Source organism: Pteropus medius, unplaced genomic scaffold (genome assembly GCF_902729225.1).
Source record: "Pteropus medius unplaced genomic scaffold, Ma_sr-lr_union100, whole genome shotgun sequence".
NCBI lineage: Eukaryota > Metazoa > Chordata > Mammalia > Chiroptera > Pteropodidae > Pteropus > Pteropus medius.
Genome location: NW_024340700.1, coordinates 6415288 through 6434816, shown reverse-complemented (window position 1 = coordinate 6434816; position 19529 = coordinate 6415288). Strand labels below are relative to the sequence as shown.

The following is a 19529-nucleotide window of genomic DNA, read 5'->3' as shown; positions in this document are numbered from 1 at the left end:
CCCACACCAGCCCGCTTTCCAGTCACAGGCCCCCCTGCAGGTAAGCGCCGTCCCGCGTGTGCGGCTCCGCCCCTCGGCCTCGCGGCGTGTCACCGAGGGTGCCTTTCCTGCGAGGCTGAGCCCCCGGGTTTGAAGTGTAAAGGGCGCCCCGGTTCCGTGCTTCAACCCTTTCACTCAGGGCCATACTGGAGCCACCAGCCACGGTCCCTGAGGGCAGCCGCTCGCTCGTTTTCCCGGCCGCTTATGTTCCCACTGCATGAACCAGGCAACCCCCCCTCAACCTGACGGAAGCAGAACCGCGGTCCCGGCCGCAGCCCCAGGTGGCTGTGTAACCTCCAGGTCTTGTGAGTAAGAGACCTGGACATTTTTAGCTTCCTGGTGGTGACTGCCGGAGGCTGTGTCAACCACAGGCCTGGTCCGGCCACCACACTGGGGACGGATAGGCCGAGACCGGCACAGAGCACGACTCATCATCGCATCATTCTGATTGATGAAGAGGAATTTGGGCGTTTGGCATTAGGGCTTAAACGTGCCTGCCCGTGAAATGCAGAAACCCTCCCTTCTGAAGGCCTTCCGGGGACACAGGGCGGCAGCACTGTGGCAGGGCCCACCCTCCGTCCACCAGGCCGTGCGGTCCGCGGGTGTCTGCTCCCTGGCACGAGGCTGCCTGCCCCTGTGTGTCCGCACATATTCGTAACGGACACACCTGTGCACATTCCAAGTGACAGTTACTGTTTGTGGCTAATTGTGAAGTCTCTTTTTGTGCCTAATAGCAGGCACTTATATGCAAAGCCAGCTGTAAACTGCGGGACACTGAAGTTCACCCAGCTTCGATTAAGCGGACGAGACGCAGCCCGGCCTCCAAGAGCGAGCACTGAGCACAAGCCACAAACAGACCCGGCTAAGAACCCGCAGAGGGCGGAGGCCGGGCCTGGACGCCGAGGCCCTGGCCATCTGCGGCCGGACACTCTGGACAGCTGTGACCCATGCCGTCCATCACAGCCTCATGCAAAGGGGTGTCCCATCGCCCTGCTTCTCTGCTGTATTTGTGAAGTCGTGGCTACCCCTGGGAAAACTTATCACATTATGCAAAAGTTTATCATAAGCTCTTCACGCGTGTGTGTGTTTCTGTGTGTGAACTTAACCCTCCCCAAACTCTCCCTCAAACGTCAAAGTTTTCTCAAAAGTTCACGGCAACGCCACAAAGGTTCGCAGGTCCCCCTAATGCAGACACCTGCTCCCCCGTGCCCACGACGTTGCAGAATAAAAACGTGCATACGACTGGGGGTTCACGGAATTTTTCCGTAACTCAGTGGGAGCTATGGGGTAGGTTAGCACCAGCTAGTTCGAGATGACCCTGGCCAAGCCAGCACGCAGGTCACAGCCACGAAACCATGCCGCGAAAGCGTGAACGCTCGCACGCTCACGGGGAGCAGGGCCTTAGCGAGCCCCTGCCCCCTCCACACCGAGACGTTTAATCCAACACCCTTCACTCTCTCAGCGGCGTTTCTCAGGCAACCGACACTGGACTTTTAAGTAAAGGGACAGAAGGCTCTTGCTCCCATAACCCATCACTTGGACCAAAAAACCCAGACGGGCAGTGGAAAAAATGGGCGTTTCTATCCGGTGAAGTGTTGCCAACACCTGGTCGGAAAAATGACGCGAGTGAACGGTACAGCGGCTTGACCCCCCCAAAGCAAAGAATTATTTGGAGAATGTAAGAAATTCAGCCACTTTTGCACATGGCTTTCTAACAGAGTTCTTTGGGACACTATTTAATTAATTTTTCACACGGTATCACTAAAATCACAGAAACGGATTCCACCCGGTTTGGCCTTTGCACAGCGAGGCTGGCCTCGGAGGCCCGGACGGGGACCAAGTGTGGTCAGCATGAGAAAGCGTCTCCCAGACTGACGGACACACACAGACGCCAACTCGATGCTGTTTTCCTGTTTTCATTTACTCCGTGAGTTTGTGAAAGAATTATTAGGTGCAATGTTGGCTCACTAAAAATATTTTTTCAGCCATTTTTAGGCCTTGGATGACAAAATAGTTTTTAAAAATAAATATATTTTAATTCTGCATCATGCACACCCCATGGCTTTTAAGTGATGAGCAGTCACTGGAAATATCAGGTTTCGCGTCACTGTTAATTACAGATGTCACCACTCTGGGGTGGTTATGAGTCCTGTCCTGCGCCCTGGCTCCTGTATAAATGTCTGAATCATAAGCAGAACCTAAGTAGAACATGCCTGCCTTTAAATAGAAAATAAGCCTAAAATGAACTCTAAGTGCAAATTTTTCAACATCATACATGGAAAATCAGGAACAGGTTCTGTGCTTTATTATCGTCACACGACGATCCGCTTTGCCTGTTTCTGTAAGTCTACTCTAGGCATTCTGCTGCGGACACCACGAAACGTCCCAGCAGGTGATCTGATGGCCTCCTCAAGCAATCAATCAAAACTCCAGCTGCAGCCCAGCTTCAAATAAAAACCACCTGAATTATTTATAATGCTTTTGGTAAAATATTAATGGAAAACAGACTATTTTATAGATTATTCTCCTGTCAATATTATTACCTTCAGCACATCGAGCCTCCTTATGAGTAATAAAAATAACACAAATTAAGCATCTGGACAAGGCGCTAAGAAGAACCAGCCACTCTCTCTTCGCAGACATATACATGCAAAACCAGAAACGTTTGCTTCTTTTGTGCCAAAGAAAATACTGGGTCCCTTCCCCTGCTGACTGCAGTCCTCACGGTCACTTCTAAAAATTAAGAGTCCTGAATCACCATGACCGGCTGCGGTTCAGACCCGGGCCCCCTGGTAAGCCGTGTTAAACACGAGAGCTTCGAAACACTGTAGGGTTTGTGCAGAGATGCAGGCCCCCGCGGCTGACCGTGAGCCCGCACCGGTCAGACGGTGGGAGCCGCTGCCAGCCGGCGTCAGGGGAGGGTCAGCCACAGACTGCTCAGACCTACCGGGGCACCTGGGGGTCTTGTGGGCCACGGCGGTGCCGCTGATGGGCCTCCCGTTGGATGTGACGCACCAGCAGTATCCCGTGTAGCTGTGACACTGGACCTGGAGCGACGACAGGACAGAGAGGTCAGTGCTCAGAGAGCCTCGCTGCTGGCGCGGCCCGTCCTCCTCCTTGTGGGGGGGGGGGGCCGTGCGTGCTTCCTGGGTCGCTGCTGGACACTCGTGAAGGAGCGGGAGGGCCGGAACTTGGGGTTTGAGAGATAAAAGCGACCAAAGGCGCCTACCAAAAGCTACTGCGTGCTGGCACCTCCCCCCCTTCTGAGATGGGGCCCAAGCCTCATCCTACAAATGGGGAAACTGAGGCCCCAGGTGCCAGGAGACCTGCTCAGCGCCCCCCGGCCCGCCCAGCGCAGAGCCAAGGAGACGAGGCGGCAGCAGGCGGTCGGCGGGGTGTCCTTCCAGGGCGCCCCGGGTCTCTCCTGCACCTGTCCCACCAGCCCCCCCACCACCCCCTGCAGCTCCGGCGCCTGCGCCGCTCCGTCCCTCTCCTCGGTCTTTCTAGGGGGACGATCTTGTAAAAACACAGAGTTCCCATGATTATCCGACACAGCAGATCCTGTGTTGTTTTTCTACCAAAAGCCATGTCGGTTAGCATGGCATTTGGGGGGTTCATTATTCTTAACGAGGAACACCAGAATCGACAAGTGTTCACACCCGGGAGAGACAGGACGGGTTATTTCCTTGACGGTGCCTTTGACCGAGGTTGTCAAGGAAGTCCGGCCGAGGCGCCCCAGGCCCCCGAGTCTGAGCCCCGAGTCTGAGCCCAGAGCCTGCTGCCGGCACCGGGGCTGCATGAGCTCCCTGTGACTGAATCAAGCTAAAACAGGGTGTCGGCAACGTGCCGGTGGGCGTGGCCGACAGCCGCCCCCCGGAAGCTGTCCCCTCCCCGCTCACACAGGACCGGTGGGGACCCCGTAGCAACGACACGAGCCCTGCGCCACGGGAGGAGGGACGTCGGCCCCACACCCGCTCATGACAGCAGCCTGGGGGACCCCCCTCTTCCGCCCAGCAGGGCTGGCCTCCTCACCTCCGGGCCACCCCAGCAGCCCCGCCCGCCTCTCTCTCCAACCTGCCTGCCACCACGGCCCTGCCCCCTCCGACCCGCTCCGCCCACCGCGGCCCCGCCCCGCCCCGCCGCCCACAGCTCAGGCGCGGAAGGCCCCGCTGGGTCTGTAACCTGGCTGTAGGTGCCGTCGTCGTTGCACTCCGGGATGAACACCTGCTGCAGCTCCTTCCGGGCCTGCTCCTGGGTGTACTTCCTCTCGGCCACACACCGGGACATGTCTGCGGGAGACAGCAAACAGAGGCAGCGTCAGGCGACGGAAGAGGCAGGCGCACTGGTCCCAGGGCAGCATGGAGGTCGCGGGGCCCGGAGGGACTGGGAAGGTCAGGCGAGCCTGGAAGGAGGGCAGAACAGGCGTGTCGCCCCAGTGAAAGGCTTGTGGCGTCGCCCTCGACACTTAGGAGCTCAGGGCAGGCTGCTCGGCCCGGCTGGGCGAAATGTGGACCTGGCTTCATGGAAGAGGAAGTGCCCGCTGCCGTCCGGCCGGCTGCTGTCTGGCTCTCCTCGGTCCAGTCCGGGAACACGGGGGTCTAGTCCACGCACCGGAGGGGACCGAGTCTCCAAGCCACACTGAAACTCCGAGCAGACAAACTGGCCCGGACCGAGGGCGCGCCACAGCACCTCGGAAGGCATGTGACATTCTGGCCCACAGTGGGGCCCAGGAGACCCACCGGGTCTGGAGGCCGGCTCTGTGTGGCAGCCTCTTTCCTGTGCACTGAAGATCCTGCAGATGTCAAAGTGATGCCAGCTCTCACTTCCTCCTGCTCCCAGCAGAAGTCTGACAGCACGCGGGACACGAAGGGCCGGCCAGCCGGAGCACGCCCTGCCCGCCCCGACTCTTCCAACTTTTGTGTTAAGGTCACCGCAACACAGTCTGATACCAACCTCGACGTCCCTACTGCCCGCTGAGGAAGCTGTCTCCCGGGACTCAGTAAACTGGTGGAAACGGAAGAGTCCAGAAACAGACGAGCGTGTCTAACCCGCTCCAGACACACGAGTTAGGACGCAGACACCAAAGCCAGTCAGCGCAACCCTGGGCACCGTGAGCCGTGACGGCCTGGGATCCCCCACCCCCTCAAGGACAGGCTGCATTTGTTTGGGGCATCATACAACACAGCTCATTTGAATTGTAAAACTTGAAAAGAATGGCTTTCCCAATGTTTCTTAAGCGCTTCCAGATTTAAATAACAAGTTATCTAGATCTTAAAGCCCTCTGGACTCCAAAAGATACTTCTTCAAACGCGTGCACTGCCCAGCGTCTTTGGCTGGCGACGTTTTGATTGCCTGGTAGTGAAAGCTGCTGGCTACGACTAAATGCCATCTGGGCAGCAGCCCCGGGGCGGGCAGCCACGTGCGATAGCTCGGGGCGTCAGTGCGCTGGATAGACTCCTTGCTGGAGGTCCACGGCAGGCTGCTGGCAGCCCCGGGGACAAGCTGCATCCAGGGTGACAGGCCTGCACACTGCAGAAACCCCCATGGGCCCAGGGCCTCGCGTCCTGGTCTGCGTTAGGCCTGGCCAGCCGGCGTTCAGCGACATGTGGTTTTAATGTAGCCTGTGTTTTAGCTGAGGAGAAATCGCTGCTTTGCTGGACTTCTGTCCTCGGTTTTGAGGACAGCCTGTGGTTTAACTGTCTAAAGGAAAACTGTGAGCTCCAGCTCACAGGGTCTCTGCTCGGTGCAGATGCAGCTACAAGTCACCTCCAACGCTGGCGCTCCCGTGGGACACGCACACACTTCTCGAAGGTCTCGTGGGCCCTGGCCCAGGCTTGGAGGCCTTCTTGGAAAGATGTCACATCTGCCACTGGTCAGACAGTTCTTGACCCTGCAGCCCTCGTGCTTGACGGAACCTGAGACCCCAGGTTTGTGCCTGCGTGTGGCTGTCTAGTCAGAGGGACCCGTGAAGGCCCCGAGGCTCGGCACTGCGGGCCTGCGTCAGCCAACCCCGGAACGACCCTGTCACCACCCGTGGAATGAATGCCGCCACCTCAAACCACCTCCCATTGTCCCGCACCCCAAGTGCTCTGCATCACGGGTGAGGTCCATCCTCTCGAGGGCTGTGGACGGCAGCCGCCAGGTCCGTTCTCAACACCCGGAGGCACCAGGGGATGTCACTCCAATCTGGGACACCTCCCTTGTGTTATTTCTGCTGTGTTATTGACTCTATCACAGTAGAACGCAGAGCACGAGATGCACCCTCCGGGCCGATGTTCCTGGGCGCAGCGCACCCCCGTGAACGCGGCCGAGCCTCCGCGGCGTGCCTGCTGCGTGCACACTTCTGGCTAATTAAACACCCTGCTTTACAGAAATCAAAATATTAAGCCCACCCTCAAAGTTATATTATTCCCAGCTTCCCATTTTGCCCACTACTTTTGAAAGAACGCCACGGAAAGGTTCATCATTCTCCCCTTGAAGCTGCGGTCACGGGGGACGAATTCCGGCCGGTGCTACACTTACACGCTGCGCTTTCATGGCTGGATTAAAAGCTGGGCAGGTCCTTCGCCCAGGGCCTGGCTGAGGTTTTACTACGGACGATTTATTTTTAACTGTGTGAAAATTAAATCCTCAAAACACAGGCGCCATAAGCTTTTTATTGCGATACAACTACACATAACAAAAGCCATCATTTTAACCGTTTTAAAGTGTGTGATCCAGTGGCATCTAGTACAGCCACCACCTCTGTCTGTTTCAGGACACTTTTTTACCCCAAAAGGAAATCCGAGCTCCCTGAGCAGTGACTGCCGGCCCCTCCCGGCCCCTCCCGGCCCCTCCCGGTCCCGCTCGCCTGCTCTTAATCTCTATGGATTTGCCTCTTCGGGACGTCTGTACAAACGGAACCACAGGCGATGGGGCCTCGTGTGAATGGAGTCTTTCGGGGGGCGTGTGTCCGTGCTTCCTCCTCGAGGCCGAATACACTGCTTCGTGTGGACGGACCGCGGCTCCTCCCTTCACCGCGGATGGACGCGTGGCCGTGTCGGGAACCGCACGGCGTGGGCGATCGCGTCCGAGTCTGTGTCCGAACGTCCGCTCCCAGCCTCCTGGACCTGCGCCTGGGACCGGAACTTCTGCGTCTACGATAATTCTGCGCTGACAGGGAAACCTCCGTTTTCCACGGCAGCTGAGCCATTTTCCGCGCCTGCCGGCGGGCCGAGGGCTCCGACTGAGCGCGTCTTCCTCGCTTTCTGTCGCTCCCATCTGCAGATGTTCCCGTCACCCCAGTGGGCGCGACGTGGTGTCTCACAATGTTTGGCTCAGAGTAATTTGTAAGCTACCGCCAACAGGGCCAGCGACAGCGACCTTCACGGGCGGCCGGGACGCGACGGTCCCTCGGCCCGAGAGTCCTCATAGGGACGCACGCCCACCCCACCGCAGGGTCACCAGGACATGTGACCAGAAACGGGGCATCAGCTAACAGAGGCAGCGCGTCGCGGGCGCCACGCCGCTCCACGAGCCTCTCGCAGGGCAGGACGGGCCGGGAACACGGAGTCAGCGCAGAGGGGAAGGTGCGCTGGACGCCTTCCCGGTCACAGACCCACCAACGCTGGACCAAGACCGGTGTCCAGTGGACGTGACCGCGGGCATGGCACTGTCAACTCTGAGGTCAGGCCAGCCTTCATGCTGTCCCTCGCGGCCCAGCTGGGGCCGGCACAGGCGGAGTTGGCGTCGGAACGCACGAGCTGGACGAGTGAGAGCAGCCGGCCAGAGGACGCTGCTCCCCTTTGGCAGCGACCACGGAGAAGGAGCCCCGAGAGCGGCCGCCTTTTATTTCTGTTGGCATCAAATGAAGGCAGACACTGTGTTTCAAAGTCGTAATATTTTACCCACCCCAAATTTTGAAGGTCAGACTCTCAAAAAAATGAAGAATTCTGTGCTGCAATGTTCTTCGGCCTAAGTAAAATATTCTTTCCCTTCTCGTCGCAGACAGATGCACTTTGGTAGACCAGCGGGGCTCCGTGCCAGGCGCCCCGTCCGCCACGGCCTGCAGCGGTCAGCTAAGCCTGGCGGGGCCACCCCCAACCGTAGCATTTTAGAGCTAGACGAGAAAAGGAACTTAGTTCTCATTTCAAATAAGCGTTATCATTTTCAATGCATAGGGACAGAAACAAATTATAACAGGAAACCCCCAAGTACATAATTGGGGGTACCGAGTCATCAAGGAAAAAAATTAAGATAAACTGCAAACTACTGCAAGAACACATTGAAGTAGTCAGGCAGTTTTTACAAGATTTCTACAGAAAACAACTGATCACATTATCTCTATGACAATTGATGACCACAACTGTCAATATATCAAAATGGATCATTATGCAGGTGGTCACTCAACCCTTGAGGACACTTGACTTGTAACCTCCCCGGACGCAGATTCCCGCCAGCTCTCTGACAACTGGTACGTCGAGACTACCGGGTTCACTAAAGCAAACGGAAAAGAGGTTTTTCACATACTATTCAAAACCAGTCTGCCATGTTTCTGATCACGGCTTGAATACCGGAGCAGCGATGCCAGCTCCCATCCTGACAACTGTGGTCTGTGCCACTCAAGGTCACCGGAAGATGTGACGTGCACAGAACATGTCGATCCAGCTTAGATAATAGGGGCCAAAACACTTAAACTGTTGTCTCTATACCAGTGCACCCCAAAGGACAGGCCTACGACTGTCGCCCAGCAGGCACGCGAAAGCACCCTCAAATCATGCGGCTCACCCCTCCCCGGGCGACACTGATACATGGGCAGTTTCCATGGGACTGACGTGGAGGGAGGCCGGCGGCTGCTTGTATTGGTTACCTGGGCAACGTCCCCTCCCTGTCGCATCCCGGGGAGGAAGCTGTCCTCTGGTGCTGTGGCACTGGCGTGTCTGTGCCTCAGTGGGCAGAAAGAGGTGGCAGCGTATTCCGTACCAGGCCGGTGGCAGCCGGGACACCTGTCGCAGGGTTCCGTCAGCACCTGGGCTCACACAGCCCTCCCACTCCCTGCGAGCCGCTGGGACGGGCCAGGTGACCGGCCCGCGTGTGAGACAGCCCCAGTGTCAGGGGCCGGTCTGCATGAGCCATGACCCAGGTGCAAGGCTACTTCTGGGGGTACCCCCTGCTTACAGACGGGGGGGCCCCTCTCCAGGGCGGTGCCAGCTGGAGTAGACCCACGTCGCCCGCAAGACGAGGGCCGAAGGTGCACGCTCCAGCCTTCGACCTTCACCCCAAACCCAGGATGTTTGAGCTGCACACTGCCTCGTCGCTCTAAAGCGTGACGCTGGCTAGCCCCCTCGTTAGTGGCCGTTCACTGCCCTCAGTGGCTGAGGGGCCCCGTGGACATGATTTTGAAGTCCACAGGTATCTGTGCATTCTTTTATTTAATCCTTCGGATTTAAATTGGCTTTCAATAGGTAAGTTTTATTTTCCTTCGCTTCTCCCTTATTTCGTGGTTTTGAGTTACAAATTTGTTTAGTTACATAAATGAGAACTCCCACCGGGGGGCTGTCCAGGAAAAGGCTGGATCCAAACACAGATGCGCTCACGAGGACGGGACCTAAAAGGACACCTGTGTAGGATGCGCAGCCCCGAGGAGGCCGGCTGCTGCGTGAAGGGCTCACGGGCCCCCGAGGGCCTGTGATGGAATGCAGGCCCCTCCTCCTCATCCAGGGCACCCCCAAGGGGCCACTGCGTAGGCAGAGGTGCTAATCCACCAAATCTGTTAATATCAAGTAGCATATCAGAATCTATTGAAAAAGATCAGGCTGGAGCTAATTAATCACATAATTTTAGGATCATATGGCACAAAGCTGCCTCAAGAACTAGCTATTGTCCACCTGAGCAAACTAAGATTCTGTGCGCGTGTGAGCATGTGAGTGTGTGTGTGTGTGTGTGTCTCCACTAAATAAATCTGAGAATCGTCACTCGTTTTCTCCAAGGAAATTAAAAATAGCTACAGTTTACTAAAAACCAAACGACCACTGGGAAAATAGCTAACGAGGACAAAACATTCATATGAAACGATGGAACTTCTGGTGGACGACATCTGATCAATTATTTTCTGCTATTTTCTGTGGATGAGAATAAGTAGTTAGGGAGAAAGAAGTAATTTTTCACTTATAAAAATCTTTTTTATAGAGATAGTCTGCTTTCCCCCATCACCACAAAGAAAGCGAGAGCAAATATCCTTTTGCCGGACCAAGAATCCAGCTCACAACTTCTAAATTCAAAGTTTCAATATTTTTTATTGTAGATAGTACAGACAACTGTATATAATTTAAGAAATAATTTTAAGTGCAGCTAATCTGAATTATCTTCATCTTTACTTTTACAGAAATATCCTATAGAAAGATATTTCATATCTGAGTTTTAACTTTTAAACGATTTTCCCTAGTAAAATTTAATTTGTGAACCACATTGGTTTTGCTTGACAAAACTTAAGTTCTTTACTTTTAATGCATCTTCCAAGAGAGCGTTACTTCCTGTCTGGGCTGGAGGCAGAAGGAAGCCCTCCCATGGGCTCGGCTCTGTCCTGGGTGCCCAGGTGTGTGGCCGTCCCCAGTCGGCTGGAGCTCCCATGGACCAGGCAGCTGCTTCTCAGAAACCACAGAGCGCTGGACAAATGTGTACCCTAAGCCGGCGTCTGAGGCGGACCTGAGGCCTGGGGTCGGTTCCGAGACTCGGCCCCTCCGGGCAGCCCACCAATGCCGACGTGGCCGGTCCCAGGGCACGCGTTGCGTGCCTTGGCCCCGCCTGGCCCACGAGGTCCACGTGAGCATCTGCGAGCCTTGCGTCCTAGGCTCAGGTGTGACGCTGCCACTATTGTTCTTGAGGTATAAATCACACGCCCCGTTTGCTGCATCTTTTCCTCGTTAATATGACGGCACAATGAAATCCAATTGAAATTACACTTTCCCTTTGGCAGGAGGTGATTCCTTCACTTTGCGGTCCCTTATGGAGCCGGCCAGGGTCTGGGCACAGCATCGAGATGCGCTTGTCGCCGGGGGCCCGGAAACCGCTGGTCACAGGCGCCGTGGAGAGGCGAGGAAGCCGGGCCATGGGGACCCGCCGCTCTCGCCCACCTGCCTTCCCTGCCTCAGCCATGCGGCTCCCCATCCCCCAGTCAGAACAAATTCCAGCTGTCCCCGTCCCAGCCCTCGGGTGACATCCCACATGTGACATGGGGTGGAAGGAAGAACAGCCCCTGGGGACTGACGGTGGCAGCAGCAGCTGACCACAGGGTGGGCCGGGACCCGGGGGCCCACAGCGCACTCAGAGCGCCTCCCAGGGCCTCTGCCCACGGAGCCCGCGTCCGCGTCACCTCAGGCCCTGGCCTCCCCGTGGCCTTGGGTGCTGAGGGCCCTAAGACACGCTGACTTCGAGCAAACCGTGGAGGCGGGAAAAGTCCTCAGGAACGTGTAGCCGCCGGTTACGGCAGAGCCACGGGCGTTTGCCCAGGGGCCGTCGGGCTCCCTGTCTGGGGCCCGTGCGGTTGCCACCAACACGTGTGGGGACCGGCTCCTCGCAGGCACAGACCGAGGACCCAAGGTCTCAGCACCAGGGTGCAGGGCGGTCCCCAGCATGTCACAGGAGCAGTGCCCAGGCCGAGAGCAGGCAAAGCCCTGCCTCGCCGTGTGGAGGGGTGACCCCAACCTGTCTCCTAGGACAGGGCGCGGTGACAGGAAGAAAGCAAATTATCCAAAACCCGGCCAGGCCGGGGGCTGAGGCGAGAGGCCCCGTGGCCCTCAGAGCTCTGCTCTGTTCAGGGGACGGCTCGAGCTGGCAGCTGGACGACAGAACACCATCTCGGGCTCTGTGTGGCCTTTTTCCCTAGACAATAAGGACGAGAAGGCTCAGTCTTTCTGAACAGGATTCTGTCTGCTTGAAACAGCGGCTCGTTTTGCTGAGTCCGAGCCTGCATCGGCGTGGGAAGCATTGCAGCATTTTGCTCTAAGCGTCTGCTTAACTCTAAATCCGAGTCTCAAAGCAGGAAAATCGAAACTCACAAGTGTAAAATAAGCACCAAAAAAAAAAAAAAAAAGAAAAAAAATCACTGGAAACGGCCCAGGTGCCTTTGCAGAAATCCCATTATGCTAGAGAGTAAAACAAGAACAGGTCGAGACGACCGGCAACAACCTCGGGCGAGAACAGCTGTAGAACATTTTGTGACACCCCTGGATAACTTTGTGCCATGATGTCACAAGACGTCCTAAGGAAAGAGAGCTTTAATCAAGTCAAAAGCGAGTCTGCTCTTGAGTCGCAGAAACCACCCTCCTTCCTTACGTGCTCTGAAGGAAATTCAGACACGGAGCGTGGGGCTCTCACGCACGAGACGCCCGCGGAAGGCAAAGCGGGGCGCGCGGGGGGGGGGGCGCTCACCTTTGCAGCTGCCGCGGTACGCGATCTCCAGCTGCGGGTCCTTGCACTTGGCACGCTGGAACTCGCAGCGGGACAGGAAGGTCCTTCCGTCAGACGCACAGAGAGGCTTCTGGGGGGACCCCCCGCAGTCCAGGCTGCAGTCTTTGTCCTTATCTTGATCGACTCTCAGAAACTTCAGGGGGGGACAGAAAAGAAGCCAGACAAATTTACGGACACGTTCTGCAGAGCGGCGGTCACGGGCAGCCCTCCGAGGCCGCTTAGCGTCGGGTGGGGACTGCGGCCGGCAGCAGCGGGCGAGCCTCTGAGCAGCCGAGGCCACCGCCCGCGGCGCGGTCCCGGTCACCGATACCTCCCGAACCTGGGGCGAGCGCTGACGGGGGGCCACGCGGACCCGGGCGTGGCTGCTGCGGGCGGGCTCCGGTCTGCGCTCCCCTCTGCCCCTAAAGCCTGAGCGGCTCTGCCTTCCTTGAGGCTGCACGTTCACGAGCCAGTTTGCTGCCCAGTCCCATCCGTTGCCTGGAACTTGGGATGCCACCTGGAAGCGGGGGGCAGGCTCCCCCTCTTCGCGAAGCAGCTCCGCACAGTGTCACCCGCGGCCCCGGCTCCCATCGCGTGAACCGGGTTATCGTTTCGGGATAAATGGCCGCCCCGGGAAGGACGCTCGTCTCTGCGAAAGGCCCGCCCGCAGCGGGAGCGGACCGAAGTCGGGCCTGCCGCCCCAGGACCGAGCCCGTCGGGATGGCCCGGCCCGGCCCCAGGCACCCCGCTGAGCGCTCCAGGGCCCCTCCTGCCGTGCCTCCTCTGACGTCCCTGAGGCAGCGCTCAGACCCCACAGTGCTGCCCAGGGGGCAGGGGGTCGCAGACCGGCCGCCCCTCCCACAGCCACCCCCCACGAGGACACAGGGCGCTGCCCCGACCGGACGCCCGGACCCGCTGCACGTGCTCCGACCAACCGCGAGAAGAAGGCGGGACTCAGAAAGCTCACGGGCTTCAGGGGACGGGACGAATGGAGCCACCGCAAGCCTTCCGTCCCCGAACACCGCCCGCCCCACAGAGCCACTGCCTCCGACTTGCGGGACGTTAGCAGCTCACTCGAGGGCAACGGGAGCCAGAGGACCACGGCTGTGGCCGTCGCGTCGCCACATGGTCCCCTCAGCGACTGGCCCCGTGTGTCTGTGCAGCTTCCTGGCCGATCGCTCTGCCCCAAACGCCCCTGGCTGTGGGCCGGAGGGGAACCAGGACGGGGCTCTGCACAGGCTCAGGGACCCTCGTCAGCCTGCTCCTCGCAAGTGAGAGAAACAGGAAAGTCCCAAACTTAGGCCGCTTCGTTCCCTGAAAAGATGCCAACCTCCCCCAGGACGCTCGGCAGGTCCCAGGGGCCCTGCTTAGACACTAAGCGGAAGCTGAAGCAGAGATGAAGCCATTGGCGGGGGGGCGGCGGGGCAGGCTACCAGGAGCCACGGGCTTCACACGGAGCCGCCGAGGTCCCCACAGCCCCGTCCTGGCGGCCCAGCAGGCGTGGGCACTGTCCTGGCGTGCGCCCTTGGGGACAGGAGGCTGAGCTCGGCAGTGGTCGCTCCCCGACCTCCGCGGCGGGTGGCAACCAAGAACAGTGAGAGCCCGGGCGGTGGGCCTTCCACGCGGGGCGCTGGGCGCAAGAGGCACCTCTGGGCCGTCCAAGGTCAAGGAGCACACTCAGACCTGCCCTCGCTAGAAACAAGGGGACAAATGCAAACATGCGACACACTCAGGACCGGGCTTCACACCGCAGCCTGTCCCGTCTCCCGTTTTAGATGAAAACATGAAGTGACCTAAATCCTCCTAATTTTATGTGGAAGAGGCAGGCGTTCCATTCGCATTTCCTGAAACGCTGAGTAAGGAAATGCAGATGACTTAGGCTAAGACGTCCTAATTATCACTTTCTCTAAACGAAAGAGACAACTCCTGCATCTTTTAACACAAAAATAAAGAAAATAAAAAGCCTAGCATTCGGGCATGTGGAATCTGACCGAAGTGCTTGATAATTTACTGGTGCAGAACTCACAAAAGGGCCATTCTTTGCTAGAAATCAGAGAACACGCTCTACGCGCATGTCCCTCCGCTCGCCGTTTTTAATAGAAATGAAATTCCAAGGGAGACAGATCAGAGCGGAAAATGAGCTTTCGACTGTATTCTTGAGTAAACAAAGCCCTTAAGGGAAAAGGGAATATTCCTCTCCTGAAGAATTCGCTCCTCATTGAAAGGACTTGGTGGAGGGTTTTCACGCTGGTGGAGATGAAGGGCGCTCTGCCAAACTCAGAATGAAATCGAATGGACCTTGAGCAACACCATTAAAAAAAAAAAAAAGGGCTTCGAGTCATGGGGCCTCCCCGCCTCACCTGCACAGAGCAGGGCTGTTTGCACAGGTGCGGGAGAGGCGAGGCGGGCCAGGGCGCACACGGCGTCTGCGGCGTGTGCATCGGTGGCTTTCACGTTGGAAGATAAGTAGGTCAGATGCAAATAGATCAAAACAGGATCTATGTTTCGCTTAATAAATGCATGGGTTTAAGCCAGAAAAAGTTGGAACGAAACCAAAACGTTTAAGAAGCAGGTTAAAACACTCTTCAAACCTTAACATGGATGGATTTTCCCACCGTAGTAGTGATTGAAGACTATTTTTTTACTGTTTATAATACGGAATGGGTAAACATTAAGAAAAACACCTCTGAAATGTATAATTCTGCAGGTGTACGACTCACAAGCAAGACCTAAATAATAGGTCCCCGGAAAGTGCGGATGGCTGCCGTGGGTTTGCTTAGTCCAGGGACAAAGCTCAGACACTGGGGGTGAGCTGGGCAGAGCTGCGTGAGGGCCACATGGGCCACCGAAGGGCGGGTGGGAGCGAGGTTACAGTTTCATGCCTGCTGTACAGAAAAACGTCTCCGTTTTAACGCCCGAGCTTTCTCAGATTCGGGAGAGACTCCCCACGTTTCTAGTTAAACAGAGAACGTAAGTCTGTGACGCAGATGTGGAGGCCGCTCTAGAGTCCCTCACGTGCAGCTTCAAGGCTAACGGGGAACACGGCTTTCTCCCAGTGAGACCGCGGGGTGCCCAGCCACTCGCCCGCTCGCTCATTCACTCACTCACTCATTCACTCACTCACTCATTCACTCACTCACTCATTCTTTCATTCGCTGGCAGTAACATAAGGCGATTTTTGTGTGTTTTAAAAACATCCGCTTCAGTATTTTACTGTCTTTGCCTCCTTTTCATTCTCCCTAAGGACAAGACCTCATCTTTTTAAGATAAATCAAAAGTCAGATCCAGCTAAAATTACACTTATTCAATGATTCTGAGCGACCGCTCACTGCCAGGCATTTTCCCAGACTCCAGGAGGGTGGGAACTCAAAGGTGGGTCTGCCCTCCCAGAGCTTAAACTCAGGAAGGCAGGTAAGCCAGGACCACCCACGAACCCCACGTCACCCACGACCACCCACGTCACCCACAACCACCCACGATCCCCACATCAGGGACTGCTGCGAAGCCGTCACATATGACCACACATGAGTCCCGTGCACTCCCACATTTCCCACAATCCCACATATCACGTCGACCACCCACCGATCCCCATCACCCACGACGCCCAGACCGATCGCCGTTCGCCCGCGATCGCCCACAACCGCCGGATCACGTCGTCAAGACTGCTGCGAGCTGTCGCATGCCGACCGCCCATCACCGTCCGCCCACCAATCCCCATGTCGTCACGAATACCAGATCCCCACATCGCCCGGTCGCCGGTCACACCCACGACCGCCCACGAACCCCCGTAATCGCGTGTGACCACGCACAAACCGCAGATCGTACCAACCACCCACCGGAATCCCCGTCAGCCACGTCGCCCACGACCGCCCTGAGATCCCCCGGCGTCAATCCAGGTCTTGCCTGGAATTCCATGTCACATGCCAGCCACATTACAAACTACGTCCGTTACAATCACCCCATATTTGCATCGAATACCACGGATCCCATCACCCGACCACCCACGGATCTGGGTCAAACACCCTGACCCCGTGGCCCGACCGGCCACCCGCGAACCCGTCATCTGTGACCGCACAAACCTTGCGTCCGCGTGCGACCACACCACGATCCCCATCATCCTACGCGCAACCCTGATGCGCCCGTTGCGTAGGACTGCAAGCCAATCACCGGGTCCGGAGGAGACCGCAGGGTTTTCAAGGAAGATGCCGGAAAGCGAGGGCTCAGGCCTACGCTCACGGTCGAAGGACAGGGGGTGCGTGCGACAAGTGGGGAGGACCCCGCAGGCGGGCCGACCAATGACAGACAGGGTGACACGGGCTAGAGCGATGTCTCTGAGCGCCACACCCCGGCGTGGGAGCCGAGGCCGACCACTGAGGACTTAGATGGACCGAGGGAAACCATCCCAGCAGCCTCGCTAGGTGTGTGGTGCACGCGTCCCAGACGCTGCTTGGGGTCCGTATGCCACGGAAATGCACGGCTCAGAGCCAAAGAGACGAACACCAGAGACACGCAGGCCAGTGCGTCCTCTGCGTCCTGCGTGGCCCTCGCCATGGTGCGAACGGGCACAAGACTTCCTGAGTGTCTGGCGGACTCTCGCTGGTGCCTGGCCTCCCGGCCCCAATTCCCCAGAATTCTTTCGGTTCCTGCTTTGACATCACACTCCACACTCAAGCCACGCCGTTGGTCCCCAGCCCCGCAACTAGGGACAGGCAGGTGCCAGCTGTACTTCCTGCTCACAAACATCTTCCTTCCCGAAGCACATCTTTTAATGTGTTTTTCTTCCCTGTCTCTGCACCGGTATGAAGTCCAGTGATGAAAACAGATACTTCCGCTTCTCATTAGCACTTCGTAAGTCAAGAAATCCCCTGGGTCACTAGTTGTTTTAGATATATTTTTATTTAAATTCAGTAAGGCTTCATTATCTAAAATTCTTAACATATCTTGTGGTCGGTGTCACCTCAATTCAAGAATTATCTTTGGCAACGCAAAGATCACCGTGGTGAACATTCGGTCATTATTCCCAGGGGTCAGAGGCGACCTGCCTGCACAAGGCCGAGCCGACAACACCCCGCAAAATGCCACAGTGGGACCCAGCTTCCACTGCTACACTCACACCCACTCCGCCTGGGGGTCTCCCCATGCTTCGATCATCCCCGTGTTCTCACGGAGCCTGGGGCAGGCCTGTCTTCATGGGTTTAGCTATAGCGAAGTGCCACCTCTAATCCAGGTTCCCGATGAGAATTCAGGAACTGACCAAATGAATATTTAACAATTTACATGATTTTCTCAGGCCAAAGATCTGAGGAAAAAAAATACCGTGGGAGATGAGAGAACACTGAGGTGGACACACGACCGCCTGCCGAGGGCCCGTGGGACCACAACGCCTACAGGGCAGAGACGGCGCGTGCCCGTCTGCGTGGCCTCGGCGTCCTGGCACCGTGTCTGGTCACCGCGGGTGCTCGATAAACGTCTGTTGCCTGGCGAGCTGTTAATGCACCCACGCGGCCCTCGCCACAGCATCGCCGCGGTGCGGGGCTGGACAGAGACAGGGCTGGGGAACCGGGCTGGGGCGGGGCGACGCAGCGGGGCGGGGCGCAGGGCGGCCCCTGCGTGGGGGCAGCGCACGCCGCTCCCGGCCCGAAGGCCCAGCTCTCAGCCCGGCCCTTCTGTGCGCCTTGTCGTACACTTCAGCCTCCTAGGCTAACACACGCGCGACCACACATGAACTCTGGAGAAGGCCCCGTGTCCCCGTACCCACGTCTTCCGAACACCGACGCGACGGCCGCCCGGAGCAAGGGACCCGCGGGGGTCCGCAGCGTCCAGCCGCGACAGTGGGAGCCGGACGCCCGGCGCAGGCGCAGAGGCCCCTGCGCGGTGCTGTCGCAGCCCAGCGTCGCGTGGGAGACGCGCCCAGGGGCGCGGGGGACAGACCCGGCTCGCGGGGCGCAGAGCCAGCGCGCTGGGCGGAGCAGAGCGAGGACGTCGGCCCCGCCCCCCGCATCCCGCGGCCCCGCGCTGGGCCCGGAGGTCCGGGCTGGGGCGCCTTCTCCAGGACGCCAGCCCCGAGCCCGTAACACCCACCCCACAGGGGCCCGACCGCTGAGAAGCAGCCTTGGAAGGGCTGGCGGAGGCGGGCGGGGGGCTGGTCACGGAGCCCCCTGTGCCCCCTTCCCGCTCTCTCTCGGGTTTTCGGCCCTTGCTTGAAGGAGACGCGGTGCCGGCTGGTGTCCAGCATCCTCGGGAGTGCAAGGGGCTTTCCCCCGGCACCTGGGCGCACGCACGCGACCAGATTCTTCACATTTCTTGACGGCCTGTTTCCGATGGCAGATAGCAGGCCTGGGCCGCAGGAGAGGCGCCGGCACCTCGAGCTCGACCGTGTGGGCGCCGACGCGCACGAGGCGACTCGGGGCAGCAGCCGCCTCCGCGGCCCATCGCGGGCGCCTCGCTGTGGGGCGTCTGCACCGCCCAGGCCCGGGGCTTCCTGCTCGAATCTCCGTGGTTTCTACCGACGAAAAGCGTTTCACGGAAGCCGAAGGCTGGGGTCAGGCCACCACGAGCTGCCCTGTCCACCTGCCACCCACACCTGGGGACACAGAGCACAGTGTCCTCCGGACCACACGGTACCAAACAGAAGCCATTCGCCCGGCTCAGCCATTTACACTTGAATCAATTAAAATTAAATGAAACGTGAAGGTGGGTTGCCCCACGGCAGCAGCCGCAGGTAACACATCAGAGCCACCGCGCCTGGGGCGGGGGGGACACATGTCACCGCGGCGGCTCTCCCCACAGTGCTCTCAGGAAGCCCCCGTTCAGGGCGGTTAATCCGCACCCGCTACCAAACCCCAAGTTGCAAAGGAACAGTGGCAACAGGGCCAGCAAACGCCGACCCCACGACTGCGGCACTCAGGACACAAGGCCACGGTGCGACAAAATCTTTATAAAAAAAAAAAAATCTTGAAATTCGCACCTTTGATTATAGAGAGAAGAGAAACGCTTGAATTACAGGAGGCAGAGAAGCTCGAGGGTTTTGGCGGCGGGAGTAGAGGCTGTGGAGGGACCTGGAA

The 19529-nt window shown here is 58.0% G+C and overlaps 1 protein-coding gene across 1 annotated transcript in view; it reads right to left on the bottom strand.

The window, feature by feature from the left end:
- Positions 1 to 19529, bottom strand: part of SMOC2 (SPARC related modular calcium binding 2) — a 121510-nt gene that overhangs the window by 65636 nt on the left and 36345 nt on the right. Inside the window, exons 2-4 of the mRNA XM_039881788.1 lie at positions 12448 to 12619; positions 4222 to 4328; positions 2987 to 3086 (exon numbers count right to left, since the gene is read on the bottom strand). Of these exons, the coding sequence (XP_039737722.1) occupies positions 2987 to 3086; positions 4222 to 4328; positions 12448 to 12619 (379 nt within the window). The remainder of the gene's footprint in view (positions 1 to 2986; positions 3087 to 4221; positions 4329 to 12447; positions 12620 to 19529) is intronic.